Genomic DNA, 13744 nt, shown 5'->3' with positions numbered 1-13744 from the left:
CCCTCTCCACTCTCCCCTCTAGTATGCCCTCTTGCGAATTCGTCTGAGATTTTTCTATTATTTTTGAATTTGTCTCATATTCTCTAGCCTAGAGAATTCTTTAGAGATCTTTCGTCTTGATTTTTAACCTTGCAGCCATAATCGTCCACTTGCAATACTCTGAAGGATCTTTGTCTTGAAAGAGCATTGACACCTGAACTTGGGGAGTTGGCTTACATAAAATCTATGTAAGCATAATTTCTACAGAATTTTACGAAACCAAGTCCATCCTATGGTTAATATTTGTCATGTGTATTGTCATGATTGAATTAAATTGGTTTTGGTGTAATGCTTATTTGATGGATCTCTTAACATTTAAGGTGAAGAATTTGCCTCTCTCGAAAATTACCATGAATCAAATAGGCATATTTTCCTCATATCAGTATCCCCAAGTGCCCATTTCCATTCTGACATCAATTATCTATGTGTCATGGCCAGACCAATGCAACAACAAAAAATTAGATGAATTCAATGGGGCCAATTCCGTTACCAGAATGGCAACCTCTGTCATTGCAAACATCTAAAGAATAGGGACCAAAGACGCAATGTATTTCTCTCGCATTGGTGGCTGTCTGTTATTTGGTGGCCAATGAAACAGGTGCTAACTGAGTTGGCGGTGACGAAAATGGTGGGTGATGCAAAACAGAACGATGGGCGACGGATTTTGCAGTGACGGTGTGGAGTTTGTGAGGGTCCCTAACTTTCTATTGAAGTTGAGTGATTTTCGTGCAGAGGGAATGCAGAAATTTTGATTTCATCCAGTGTGTTCATCCTTAAAGTTTTTATGTGGGATTATTGACGTGGCAGACTCCTATTGGATGTTGTTAAACGCTTAGCAACAGACAGACCGTTGCAAAGCGGAACTGAAATGAAAATAGAACATGAAATCTTCGCCCCTAATATTATTTTCCCAGCGTTTCCCAGCACTAGCTGGACTCAAACCAGGAACGTGGCTTTGATTATCTTTGATCAAAATTTGCAATGTCTCTGATCGTTTGGACCTGACCATCCTCGACTCTCCTAGCGTGGCACATGACTCTCACACACCACTATTGTCCCAAACGGTCATCTGTGGGCGATTCGGTGCATCTCCAATTTGTTATATTCCTATATTTTTGCTTCTCTTAATCAAGGATCGCGGGAAAGAGATAATGGAAGTCTTCGACAATCAGTCCAAACCAGCAAAATGCAACACAGATCACTTCACTGTGACTTACAATCACAGTCTTACAGTCCGTTTTGGGTCTGTATCAAAACAGCTTCAAGCTGTTTCTCCTTGTTGGAAATGGATAGGGGTCAAGTCATTGGCCCCAGATCTTTTTTTTTCTTTTTTTTTTTGTGTTGTATTTGTTGGTTTGGAATGAATGTTGGAACCTCCCACCTGTTAATTATTATATCTTGTAAATGTTAAATATATATATAATATGCTTACTTAGAAAGAAGAAAAAAAAAACACAAGCCTACTTTACTTGACCGTTGGTGATACGTTTTTTTCTCCAAAATAGCGTTACGAGATAGTGATCACTTGATAATTCTCAACTCTCAACCAAGACTTCTCCCGACTTTGGATAGACAATCCATTATAATTTCTTTATTTTCTCCAAAAATAATGCAATTGCCTATTAATGCCATTTTAATTCTAGTAAGCAAATTACTTTTTAAAAAAATCAGGTAGCAAAAATAGTCCCTATTCAAAAGGATCTATTTGGTGAGAATGAGTTGAAGGGTGACACAGATGTAGGGCTTCTGCCTATTAAGAGTTAGACATCCAAGCAGCTCCAGCCTCTATCCCAGAGGGCAATATACAAGAGCTGCTTTGAGCAACTGAGGACACAACTCCCGACCAGCTTCCTGATAGTGAGTCATAGGTTTTTGTACCCGAGACCAAGAGCCATCTTATTGTCTGGGCAGTTTTGTATGTCTGTTGTCTATACTTTTGTAACACTCTGGGCCACTGACAGTGGCGACTACCAGGGGTGGACAGCGTGGTAAGAGAAGGCGTAAGGTTGTTAAGATGAAAAGGTAAGAGACAGAAGAGGGTCAGGACTTGGAAGAATTAAGGTTGGGAGCTTGAAGTACGTGGACCATTGGCAGGCCACTTCATGGGATGCAGCATGGGCCTTTAGGTCTTAATTATCTTTTATTATGGTTTGATCTAATTAATTGTTATTGTAAGGACTTCAGTCCACTAGTTATATGGTCTACTAAACCATTTTGGGCTAATGGGCCTGTAAGGGGGTTTTTCCTCCTATCAACCCGTATAGAAAGCCCACGAGGGACCACTGGGAAAGTAAATCAAAGAACCAACCAAGCCCAACGACCCTCCTCTAAAAAGCGTTAGTGGGCCTCTGCAGAGTACTCAGCCCATGAGCACCCACCCATAAACCAACCTACGCGTGGGGAAAGCAAACGATAGAGGCAAATGGGACTGGCCTCCATGACACCCTACTCTCGAGAACCTGCGCTGGCAGGTGGATAGGAAATATAGAGAACCCTTGATCTTTTAATAACATGCATGAATGAACTTAATAGAGAACATCTACAAGGTTAAGTAAGTTAGGGAGCCACGCCGCATTAATGGTGCCACTCTCTGGACTCTACGCCACATTAATGATGTCACCCTAGAAGTCACGTTGTATTAAAAGATTCTGACTAGGCGAACAGTTGAAGTGACATGGACACCCTGAAGACAGGTATGAGTTGTCCCCACCCGAAAACCTAGTATAAAAGCCAACCTCCAAGTACAAAGAACTCTATCTGATTCCTAAAAACTCACAGACAAACTATTAAGGAGATATACTGACTTTAGCATTAGAGACTCCCCGGCCTCCACCAAGCCCCCTACTCTCTGTTTTCTTAAGTGTGCAGGTGAAAGACTCAAAATCCGAGTTGTTGGAACCCAGCCTAAAGGCGTACGAAACACGAAGTTAATAAATCCCTTTTTATATTTGACTGTTATGTTTCTTAGATGCACCATGGGTAACTCTTACCTGTGTCCAATTCTGTTACTAGAATCAATGATATATTCTGTCAGAAGGGACTTGTAATTTTTATGCAGAAAAATACAATTCAGTTACCCTTATTTTCACTCAATATTCTTTCCATTTTCCTGGAGGATCCTCCCCTTAAAGTGATATTTTTGTTTCACTCCATCGACTTGTTACAAGTGGTATCAGAGCCTGTCTTTCCTTGGCAATGATCCACCAAATCTATGGCCAAAGGGACGAGATTGAATCAGCTTTAGGATGGCCTAAATGGCTTCAAGAAAACCACAAAATCACAATTGAGGACGTTGGAAGCAGAGGTGTTGGTCATCAAGAAATAATCAGACTCGATGGTGTAGCAACTAGCAGCTCTCACCTTGGAACTAAAGAAAAAGAACAATGAGCATCAGCAAAAGGACTCAACATCAGGAACCAACAGATTTTAGTGATTTGGAAAGGGGCGGTGAAATAATGACTAAGTCAGTCAGGTTAGACTTTCCCTCTCTTAATGGTGATGCTCCTTTGGGATGGCTTTATAAAGCCAATCGATTTTTCATGTTTTTACAATACTTTGCCCCAGCATAAGCTTAGGCTGGCTTCCTTTCACATTGAAGGAAAGGCCATGGTATGGTACTAGGATGTAAAGGAATCTGATATTATTGTGGATTGGGAATCATTTGTAATAGCCTTCTTGATCAGTTTGGGCCAAGTTCTTATGATGACCCAATGAAAACATTGACTAGATTAAGACAAATGGGATCTGTGGAGGAATACAAAGTGGAGTGTGAGGCAATTTCTAATAGGCTAAAGAAATTGTCTGGTCATCATAAACTAATCTTTTTTTTAAGTGGCCTTAAAGATAAGATTAGGCTACTAGTGAGGATGTCCAATCCCCTTTATTTATTAATAGCTTTTAGTTTGGCAAAGATCCAAGAAGAAAATGTGAAGGTCAGCAGGAGGGGTTTTAAGGGCACAACCCACAATGTGTTGGATCCTGGGGGTACTAAAGGAGGAATGAGTCATGGCTAGACCTATGAGTCTAGCAAATTTGTTGGGAAGGCATTAGTGCTTGTCCAGAAGATAAACCCTACTCAGATGAAAGAAATGAGAGATAAGGGTTTGTGTTACTACTGTGATTCCAAATGGAGTCTGGGTCACAAATATAAAAATCCCAAAATGTTCTTAATAGAAGAAGTGGAAGAAGAGGAAGATGAGGATTTGGAAGAAAAGATGCAAACAGAAAAGGGAAAGAAGTTATGGATTTTCCCGAGATACCTGACAAGCCAGAAATCTCCTTACACCCCTTCATTGGTTCCTCAAACCCAAGGACCATGACTCATGAGAGTAAAAGGCAAGATAGCAGGTCAGTGGGCTGTCATTTTAATTGATTCAGGTAGAACCCGCAATTTTATAGATCCTGCAGTGGTTAGAATATCTAAGTTTCTAGTTTGTGTAAAGGAGACTGTGAGAGTGAGGGTGGCAAATGGAGATCGGTTGATAAGTGAAGGGAAGGGTCAGGGAGTCAAGATTAATATCTAGGGTTTCCTATTCTCTATGGATCTCTTTGAGCTTGAATTAGCATGATATGATGTGGTGTTAGGCGTGCATTGGTTACAAATCTTGGGCACAATCTCATGGAATTTTGAAAGATTAACTACGCAGTTTACCTTTGGGGGGCCAAAATATGAGCTTGATTGGACTAGCATCAACTCAGTGGTTGGAAGAGAGTTCCTACAGAGAAATAGAAAAGTTTGAAAAGAATGGGGTGTTACTAAAGTTATTATGTGAAGATGAACTAACTTGGGAGCAACAATTACCTACACCATCACTACAATAGTTTGAAGATGAATTTCAAGAGTCCAATGGGCTTCCCCCTAGTATAACCCACAATCATGCTATCAACATGTTACCAGGGACAAAATCAGTTACTGTCTGCCCCTACAGGCATCCTTTTACTAAAAGGATGAGATCAAGAAGATTGTAAAGGAGTTGTTACAATCAGGGGTGATTCAAAGCCCTTACTCCTCCCTAGTGATTTTGGTCAAGAAAGCAGATGGTTCTTGGAGGCTGTGTGTTGACTACAAAGCCTTAAATTAGGTTATCATAAAGGATAAATTCCCTATTCCCATAGTAAAAGAATTATTAGATGAGCTAAATGGATCTAAGTTATTTTCTAAGCTGGATCTCAGATCTGGTTATCACCAGATACGGGTCAGACCAGTTAATGTGCATAAAAATGTTTTCATACCCATGAAGGCCATTATGAGTTTCTGGTCATGTCTTTTGAACTAACCAATGCATCCTCAACTTTTCAGAACCCGACGAATGAAGTTTTCAGGCTTTATTTGAGGAAGTTTGTATTAATCTTTTTCGATGACATACTGATCTATAGCAGCAGTGAAGAAGAACGCTTGAGACACTTGAACTTAACCTTGGAACTCTTAAAGAAACATTAGCTATTTGCAAAAAAATACAAGTGCCAGTTTGGATGTCAGGAAAGTGGTTATTTGGGACATTTGATTTTGTGATAGGGGATGAGAGTAAATCCTGAGAAATTGAAAGCTATTGTGGATTGGCCTAGGCCTGAGACTTTGAAGGCCCTAAGAGGGTTTCTAGGTTTGACTAGCTATTATAGACGCTTTATTAAAAACTATAGGAGTATAGCTGTTGCCCTTACAACTTTGTTAAAAAAAAAAATAACTTCAAGTTGGATGATAATGTTGAAACAGGCTTTGAGAGGCTAAAAGAGGCCTTGACTCAGCCAGCTATTTGAGCTTTACCAGACTTTTCTAAGTCATTCTTGATTGAATGTGACGCATCAGGAAAAGGAGTGGGAGTAGTCCTAATGCAACAAGGTAGAACCATCTCATTTCTTAGCCAGGCTCTAAAAGGGAGAACCATTTTGCTATCCACATATGAGAAAGAATTGTATGCGTTGGTGATGGCTATCCTGAAGTGGTGGCCTTATTTACTGGGCAGATCTTTTGTGGTTAAAACTGATCACCACAGCTTGAAATATCTCTTGGACTATAAAATAGGTACACCAATGCAACATAAATGGTTGAGCAAGTTGCTAGGTTACAACTTTGTGGTCCAATAGAAGAAGGGTCCTGAGAACAGAGTAACAGATGCACTTTCAGGAAAGAGAGAAGAAGATATATCACTAGCCCTAATATCAGTGCCCTCAGTGGAGTGGATGGAGGACACTAAGCAAGGTTATGACAAGGATCCTGAACTATAGAAGGGCAGCTAAACCAACACTATTTTATGAAGGAGTGTCTTCTATTTTATAAAGACAAATTATACATAGCTAATGTTTCAAAACTCATGAATAAATTTCTTCATTTTGTGCATGGGAGCTCATGGGGGACACTCTGGTTTCGACAAGACAATACAAAGAACAAGAAGAGAATTCTTTTGGCTTGGACTCATATATGATGTTAAGAAAATTGTGCATAGTTGTGAGATTTGTCAAGTGTAAAAAACAGAAAATGCCATTCCTAGTGGGCTACTGCAGCCCTTACCAATCCCTTCTCAACCATGGTCCCACATAACCATGGACTTCATAGAAGGGTTACCAATTTCTAATGGTTGCAGTACAATCTGGGTAGTGGTGGATCGCATGACAAAATACAATCACTTTTCTCATTTGGGCCATCCTTACTCAACTAAGTCTGTGGCCCAACTGTTTATCAAACACATTTTTAAGTTGCATGGTCTTCCTCATTCCATCATTTCTGACAGGGACAATACCTTCACAAGCCTATTCTGAAGGGAGTTGTTCTCAGCACAGGGAGTTCAGCTGGATTTTAGCACAACTTATCACCCCCAGACTGATGGTCAATCTGAGATTGTCAACAAGAGCCTAGAGACTTATCTTCGATGTTTCATGAGAGATAGACCCAAGGACTGGGTGAGGTGGGTGTCACTCGCAGAATGGTGGTATAACACTAGTACTCATGCTTCTAGCAAGTTAATACCATTCAAGGCTTTGAATAGGTACAAACCAACCAGAATTCTATCCTATAGCCCTGGAACTACTATGGTCGAGGAAGTGGACTCTACTCTAAGATCCAAAGACCATATATTAAAAATTCTAAAGCACAACCTCAACAAAGCACAAGAGAGAATGAAGAAAATTGTAAATTTGAATAGAAATGAACAAACTTTCAACATAAGGGACTGGGTGTACTTATGGTTACAACCCTACTATCGAACATCAGTGGCTCAGCGTCGGAATTTAAAGCTGACTCCACATTTCTACGAGCCATTCCAGGTTGACAGCAAAATAGGGGAGGAGGCCTACAGGCTTAAGCTTCCTACCACTGCACAGATTTATCCCATATTCCACGTTTCGTAGCTTAAGAAAAGGGTGGGAGATGGGATCTCGGTGTCCACCCAAGTACCAGCAGTAAATAGTCAAGGGGTACTGCAACCAGAGCATAAGGAGGTCTTGAATAGAAGAATTAGGCCAATCAACAACCTTTCGGTGACAGATCTATTGATCAGGTGGCAAGGACAGAAGAAAGAATACACCACTTGGAAAAACTACTACAAGTTGAAATCAGCATTCCCACACCTTATGAGCAAGGTGTTTATTTATAGAGGGATAATGTAACACTCTGAACCACTGACGACAGTGACTACCACAGAGTCGACGGAGTGGTAAGAGAAGGCTTAGGGTTGCTGAGATGAAGAGGTAAGAGACAGAAGAGGGTCAGGGTTTGGAAGAATTAAGGTTGGGAGCTTGAAGTACATGGACCGTTGGCTGAGCTACTTCATGGGCTACAACATGGGCCTCTGGGCTTCAATTATCTTTTATTATGATTTGATCTCGTTAATAGTTGTTGTAAGGACTTTGATCCATAGTTATATGATCTATTGGACCCTTTTGGGCTAATGGGCCCCTTTATATTTGCTTGCCATGTTTCTTAGATGCACCACGGGTAACTCTTACTTGTATCCAATTCTATTACGAAAATCAGGGATATATTCCGTCTAAAGGAACTTGTGATTTTTGCGCAAAAATATACAATTCAGTTATCCTTATTTTCTCTCAATATTCTTTCCATTTCCTTGAAGGATCCTTACCTCGAAGTGAGAATTCCGTTTCACTCCACCGGCGTGTTACAACTTTATAAGAGGGTTTTTGCTGTATGGGATAATTTCTAAATTACTCATGTATCAAATTGCAACTTCTCTTCTTTTCCGGGCATCGAGCATAAGGAATTCAATTAACTAATTTGGCGTATCAAATGATTGGAGTGTCTGAAAGACCCGCAAAAATTGGGAGCTACGCTGCTCTCATCACCGAAACTGGAATTAAGAGCAGTATCGAGCCTTGCTACCGGATCTGCTGCTTGCCTCTCGCCTAACTAAAAACAATAGTCCCATCATACGATAAGTATGCCATCCATTCAAAAGCTTTGATCGTCCTCAGGCTGGAGACCATGAAATACCCGGGTTTTTGTTTATTCCAATATTCTCGGCACTCTCTCTAGTGATCATGGATTGTATTTAACATTCCTTTTACAAAAAGCTACGAAGTAAACATCTTATCTATGAAGAATGTCATATAATGAGAAACAAAAATTTTGAACAGCGGCAGTGACTCTCTCTCTCTCTCTCTCTCTCTCATCTGGTTATGTACTGAATCTCAGCATGTTCTCTCAACCATTCAAGTACCTTTGCTCCTTCCAATATCTCCTGTACCTGCAAAATTTTAGAGGGGAAATTAGGTAATTGTCAATAGTCTTTAAGTTATCCTACCAAGAGAGATGCTAGGGAAAGAGTAATTTCTGTTAAAGGTTATATTGATTCAGAAAATGAAGGTCAAGTCACAGCAATTTGAGAACATCAGACCACTGTTTGGTTTAATCGATAATATGCGACTAGAAGTGCCTCCAGTTTCTTGTTGGTTACAATGGTATACTAGTTCAACTGACTGTTTCATGAACACCCTTTGACCTGCCTGGAATCCCTAGACAGGCCCTTGTGAAGGCCTAAAAATAACAAACAAAAAAAAGGAATAGGTGAGAGCATTCCACATCTTTGATAGGACGATGTACAAACCTGTTCCCTCACCCTCTCCTCATCATATTCTTGTTTTTGACGTTTAAATTCAGCTATGGAATTCTCAACCTCCTTCACAAGATCGTCTGTCGAAAACTGCAACAAGCAAAACCAGATACTCATATCATTGTAGAAGGCAGCTTAGAATTCTAGAAAGCAAGTGATACTTCCGCCACAAACAATTCCCTCCACATTCCAACAAAGCCCATGTAGCACAAGAGGAAGCATTTAATATTGACTAGATAAATTAGTATTCAATATTACCTGCAAATCTTCACGTTTATATATATCTCCAACTGCCAGATTTTGTTTTATTGCGTTCAATATATTGTCCTTCTGGTTTTCCAGATACTCATCAACTGCCTTTGGACTTGATAGAGAAGCCAATTGTTGTTCATTTAGTTTCACATTTGCCTGTGCCACCATAATATTGAAATTAGAATTGATACACATACAACTGAGAAAACGGGAGGCAGTTGAAAGCCAAACATGCATGTAAGCAGAATTTTAGAAGGATTTAAAATTGGGTACCATGATATAATACATATTTTTCCAAGTACTGACCTGTATCTCTAGAAGTTTGGCTCCATAAAATTGCCTACCTTGTTCCTCAAACAAAGATTGAGGAATATCAACCTCTACCATCTGAAAATAACAATGCAGAAATGCATGTGAAATTACTAGAATAAAAAGGGAGGACGCGTTTCAATTAGGGTTCATAGTTTCCATATAATTATACAAGTGAAGCTAACTATATAGTTTCCATAGAATTTTCATGGCTGGTTTATCACAATTCTTCTGACAGGATGAAATTGATAATCATTAATTCTTGTTATCCACTGGACAGCTACATAGGTCCCATCAAAATATAGATCCTGCCAAAGAGAGGATCAAAATACCCAAAGAAAGTTCAATGGTACATCAAGCCTCTTTCATGATGACTTTGATTCCTAAATGTTGACAACATTCATGCCTGGACTCTGCGGATTTATTAAAACAGCTGGTCATTTCATGTGATGCCAAGTGTTTCAATATATCTGGATAATTCTTTTCTTTTTTTTTTAAATCTCTCAGTTAGTAAATAGAAAAAAGAGTTAGGCCATGCGTAGTCAATGTACAGAAAGGGAAGCATCAATCAGAAGCCACAAGAAATGAATTGAATTTTGCTCATGCTACCAATGAACCTTTTGAAGCTGATCTAGAATTGCATTATCTGTTGCTTGTTCTCTAGCCGTTTCCTCCACTTCTAGATATCTCTGTAACAATAATTCTTTAACCTGCAGATTTATACAGCACAAAAAATTTCATTGCAATCTAGTTGGACAGGATACTTACTTTTTTCCGTATCTGAGAGTGTGCACAAGGGTTACCTGCTTCAGAGTGGTGCATCCAGGAAGAAGCCTGACAGCAAGGGAGTCATCCAGTTCAGGTAAGTCTCTGTAAAATAGTTCTTTACATTCAACCTATAAAAGAGTACATAATCAGTACAAACAATTTCTGAGCTGAGCTCAGTACTATGGGCATACTGATTACCACAGAAAACAATTTAACCTTGTTTTGACAGAATGAAAAGGCTGAAAAGAACCAGGAGAAAGGCAATGGAGTTTCCAGTATATGTTTATCCTTTATTTTATAATTGGACTCATATGAAATGAAGGCACTCACAGTAAACTGAGCATGAACACCACGGAGATTCTCTTGTTTCCATGATTCGGGAAATACAAGAGGAAAGGACTTCGTTTCACCTGGTTGAATTCCTATAATTGAATCAATGAAACCAGGAATCACTTTATCACCATCTTCTGTATCAAAATGAAAACCTGCAGGTAGAACATGGAGTTGGGTGATGAAATGCATGCATTACAAATGAAAAATTGACACAGGGGTATTACGTCTTCATTGCATACTGGCAGACCTTTACTCTCTGCAGATGGAAGCTCTAGAACATTCAACTCATCTTGATCAATTGTTGTTGCTGATATGTCAAGAACAGCAACATCACCAATCTGTGGAAGGTTCAAGTTTTTATAATTCACCAAACTCAAATGGATATATACAAAAGCAAAAAGAACTATTTAAAAAAATAATAATAATAGTTGCTCACTAGATTTCTTTCTATGGGCATTAAGGGCTGCAATCTATGACTACTGCAATGCTATGATAGGATAGTTGAACGGTTCATGTGGGATAAAATTTTCCCAAATTGTTTGACAGGATTGGGGAGTCTAATTTCCTTTAAACAAATACAACATGAATGTTTTATTCATTAAAAAAAAAAAAAAAGTTAAATGGGAAAAGCTGCAGGTTAAATGTTTTTATAAGACCAAAGTAAGTAACTTCACTTACCTGCAGTCCTCTATCTGTTACAATTCTCAGCAAACCAAGGGATTTGTGACGACGTCTCAGTTCTTGCTCAGAAGCTCTCTGAGCATCTATGTCACTGTCTATTTCAACAACAACCTTTAAGTTCTTGTATCCATTCTCAGGACTCCATTTAACTTGAGGTGCCACGTCGACAATGACATCATATCTGGAGCACAAGTATGGTATAAAATTAAAGAAGATAGAAAGAACACGTGAGTGAAATGTAGCTTATAAGATGTATACACGAAAAACCTGAGAGTGTTTAGAGAAGAATAGGTCTGCTCCATGTCAGAAAATTTGGTTACAATGCGGACTGAATCTCTCAAAGCCCTTCCTGTCACCTGTAGAATAAAAGCACTTCAAGAGAGAAAATGATATGGCTAAGGGAAAAGGATCAAGATTGCATCTTTCGCTTAAAGAACCTCCAAAATCAACACTAGTTCTGAAATTAACAGTAAAAAGTTCTAAACACTTCCTAAAAGAACTGAGCCATAGATTAAGAATTCTCAGTTAAAATGCTTATGAAAAATCACATTTACTCCAAACTACAACGTCTTTGAAATCTGATCACCAAAATACTAAATTTTTCACTTACCCTCAAATTCTTACTGGAAAGGTAATTCACAGCCAGTATAGATTTCTGTTTTTTACAGCTGATGCAACTTTTATAGGATTTTGCAAACAATGAATGGTTTCCTATCGGTGTGGGAAATGTAGAATAAAACAATGTGCTGCGCACACATGCACCAGACTTTAAACAGGATCAACGCAAGTGTATATATGGATGTAAATGTAATGAATTGAAGTGAACCCAAAGACACTTTAAAGGTTATGTGTAAAATAATAGCAACCTAGAAAGTTGTTCTATAATTTAAATACCAACAAAACTAAAACGAAAAGGGGAAAAAAGTAACTGAATTTTACTTTCAACCTACCGAGGCCATGGCATGTGGGAGTGTCCTCTTCAAGATAGATTCAACAGTAGCCTTTTGCACATTCTTCTTTCCAACATGACTTAAAAGAATACTTTCGGGAACATTCTTTCCAGGACGAAATCCGGGGACCTAAGTACGTGAAAAAACACTATTAAACATCAAATTACTTTCCTTTTGCAGAAGCTAAGTATGTTTCCTCCCAAAAGCACCTTCGCTTTCTTCATGAACTCATTTATGACCCTCTTGTAGCAATCCTCGCATACAGCTTGTGGAACTCCTACACTCAACCTAACCTGCACAAAGAGAGACACAAAGGATTACGGATTTCATTCGTACCCATTGCCTATTAAATTGCAAAAAACGAAGATTCGTGACACATTTACGAAAAACATATAAAACAGAACTTAAAAGTTGTAAAGAAAGAACAATGCACTAAGATCAACAATTGTGCGAAAAATGAAGACCCAGTCGAATTGAGGAACCATACTATACTCGGAAGTGCTCGAAAAAGACCCATTCAAATTCAGCTAGAAACCCAAACAAGGAAGAGAGAGAGAGAGAGCTGATAAAAGAAAATGATAAAGGACCCAATTGTGTAAAGAAAGCAAATGGTAATAATTATATAAATAAATACCACCAATGATTATGTGGGAATACATGGCAGACAATTAAGTGAATAAAGACTCACTCTACAATTTGGTTCTTCAGTCTCTTTGACCTCGATGTCGGCCGGAAGCCGATCTTTTTCATTGCCAAGAGCAACCGAAGAGGAAGAAGATGAAGAAGAAGATGACGAAGAAGACGCTGAAATGGAGAAGTGACAGGGATTTCGGGGAAATGGATGTGGTTGAAGGAGGTGGATTTGGCGGGAAGGAGAGGGAAGCTTGAGGGAGCTGAAGGGTTTGTGCTTGAATTGGAAAACTGGGTTTCTGAGAGAATGGGCAGAGGTTGCACGGAGAAAGGTGTGAGAGGGTCGAGATGGGTTCTTGTTCATGAACCTTGTAGAGCTACTGACACAGAGCTCCATTGTTGTTGGTCCTTCAAAGCGCAAAAGGATAAAGCGAGAGGTTTGCAGGATATTTATTCCTACGGGAGTCGTTTGATTAAACAAAAGTTCTCAACTCATTTATTCCGTACAATTTTCTCAAATTTTTACATAAAATAAAATAAATAATTTATTAAATTTAATTATTTTAAATTTTAAAATAAAAATAATATTAAAAAATATATTCTAATAATATTTTATCTAATTTTTAATTTTTATCTCAACTCAATCCATCTCATTTCATCTCATCTACTAAAACATACCACGCTTACGGTATCTACTACCCGTGACTTTGTTAGGAAAAA

General features: G+C 38.9%; 1 protein-coding gene and 1 long non-coding RNA gene across 2 annotated transcripts; one reads left to right on the top strand and one right to left on the bottom strand.

Annotated features, from left to right (window-relative positions):
• Window positions 1-12: 12 nt before the first annotated feature.
• On the top strand, window positions 13-1014 carry LOC121234059. The gene is made up of 2 exons (XR_005934286.1): window positions 13-227; window positions 478-1014. It is a non-coding gene; the product is annotated as an uncharacterized LOC121234059 (long non-coding RNA).
• A 7455-nt stretch (window positions 1015-8469) lies between these two features.
• Window positions 8470-13489, bottom strand: LOC121235698 (trigger factor-like protein TIG, Chloroplastic). Its single transcript, XM_041132066.1, has 13 exons — window positions 13083-13489; window positions 12604-12687; window positions 12395-12523; window positions 11712-11800; window positions 11442-11625; window positions 11011-11101; window positions 10761-10915; window positions 10466-10558; window positions 10280-10372; window positions 9660-9740; window positions 9360-9509; window positions 9096-9191; window positions 8470-8735 (listed from the first exon to the last, which is right to left on the bottom strand). Exons 1-13 carry the CDS (start codon window positions 13419-13421, stop codon window positions 8658-8660), a joined length of 1662 nt encoding a protein of 553 aa, XP_040988000.1. The 5' UTR covers window positions 13422-13489; the 3' UTR covers window positions 8470-8657.
• Window positions 13490-13744: the final 255 nt, after the last annotated feature.

This window comes from Juglans microcarpa x Juglans regia, chromosome 6D (genome assembly GCF_004785595.1).
Source record: "Juglans microcarpa x Juglans regia isolate MS1-56 chromosome 6D, Jm3101_v1.0, whole genome shotgun sequence".
In the NCBI taxonomy this organism is placed as follows: domain Eukaryota; kingdom Viridiplantae; phylum Streptophyta; class Magnoliopsida; order Fagales; family Juglandaceae; genus Juglans; species Juglans microcarpa x Juglans regia.
This window is presented reverse-complemented; position numbering and strand designations above follow the sequence as displayed.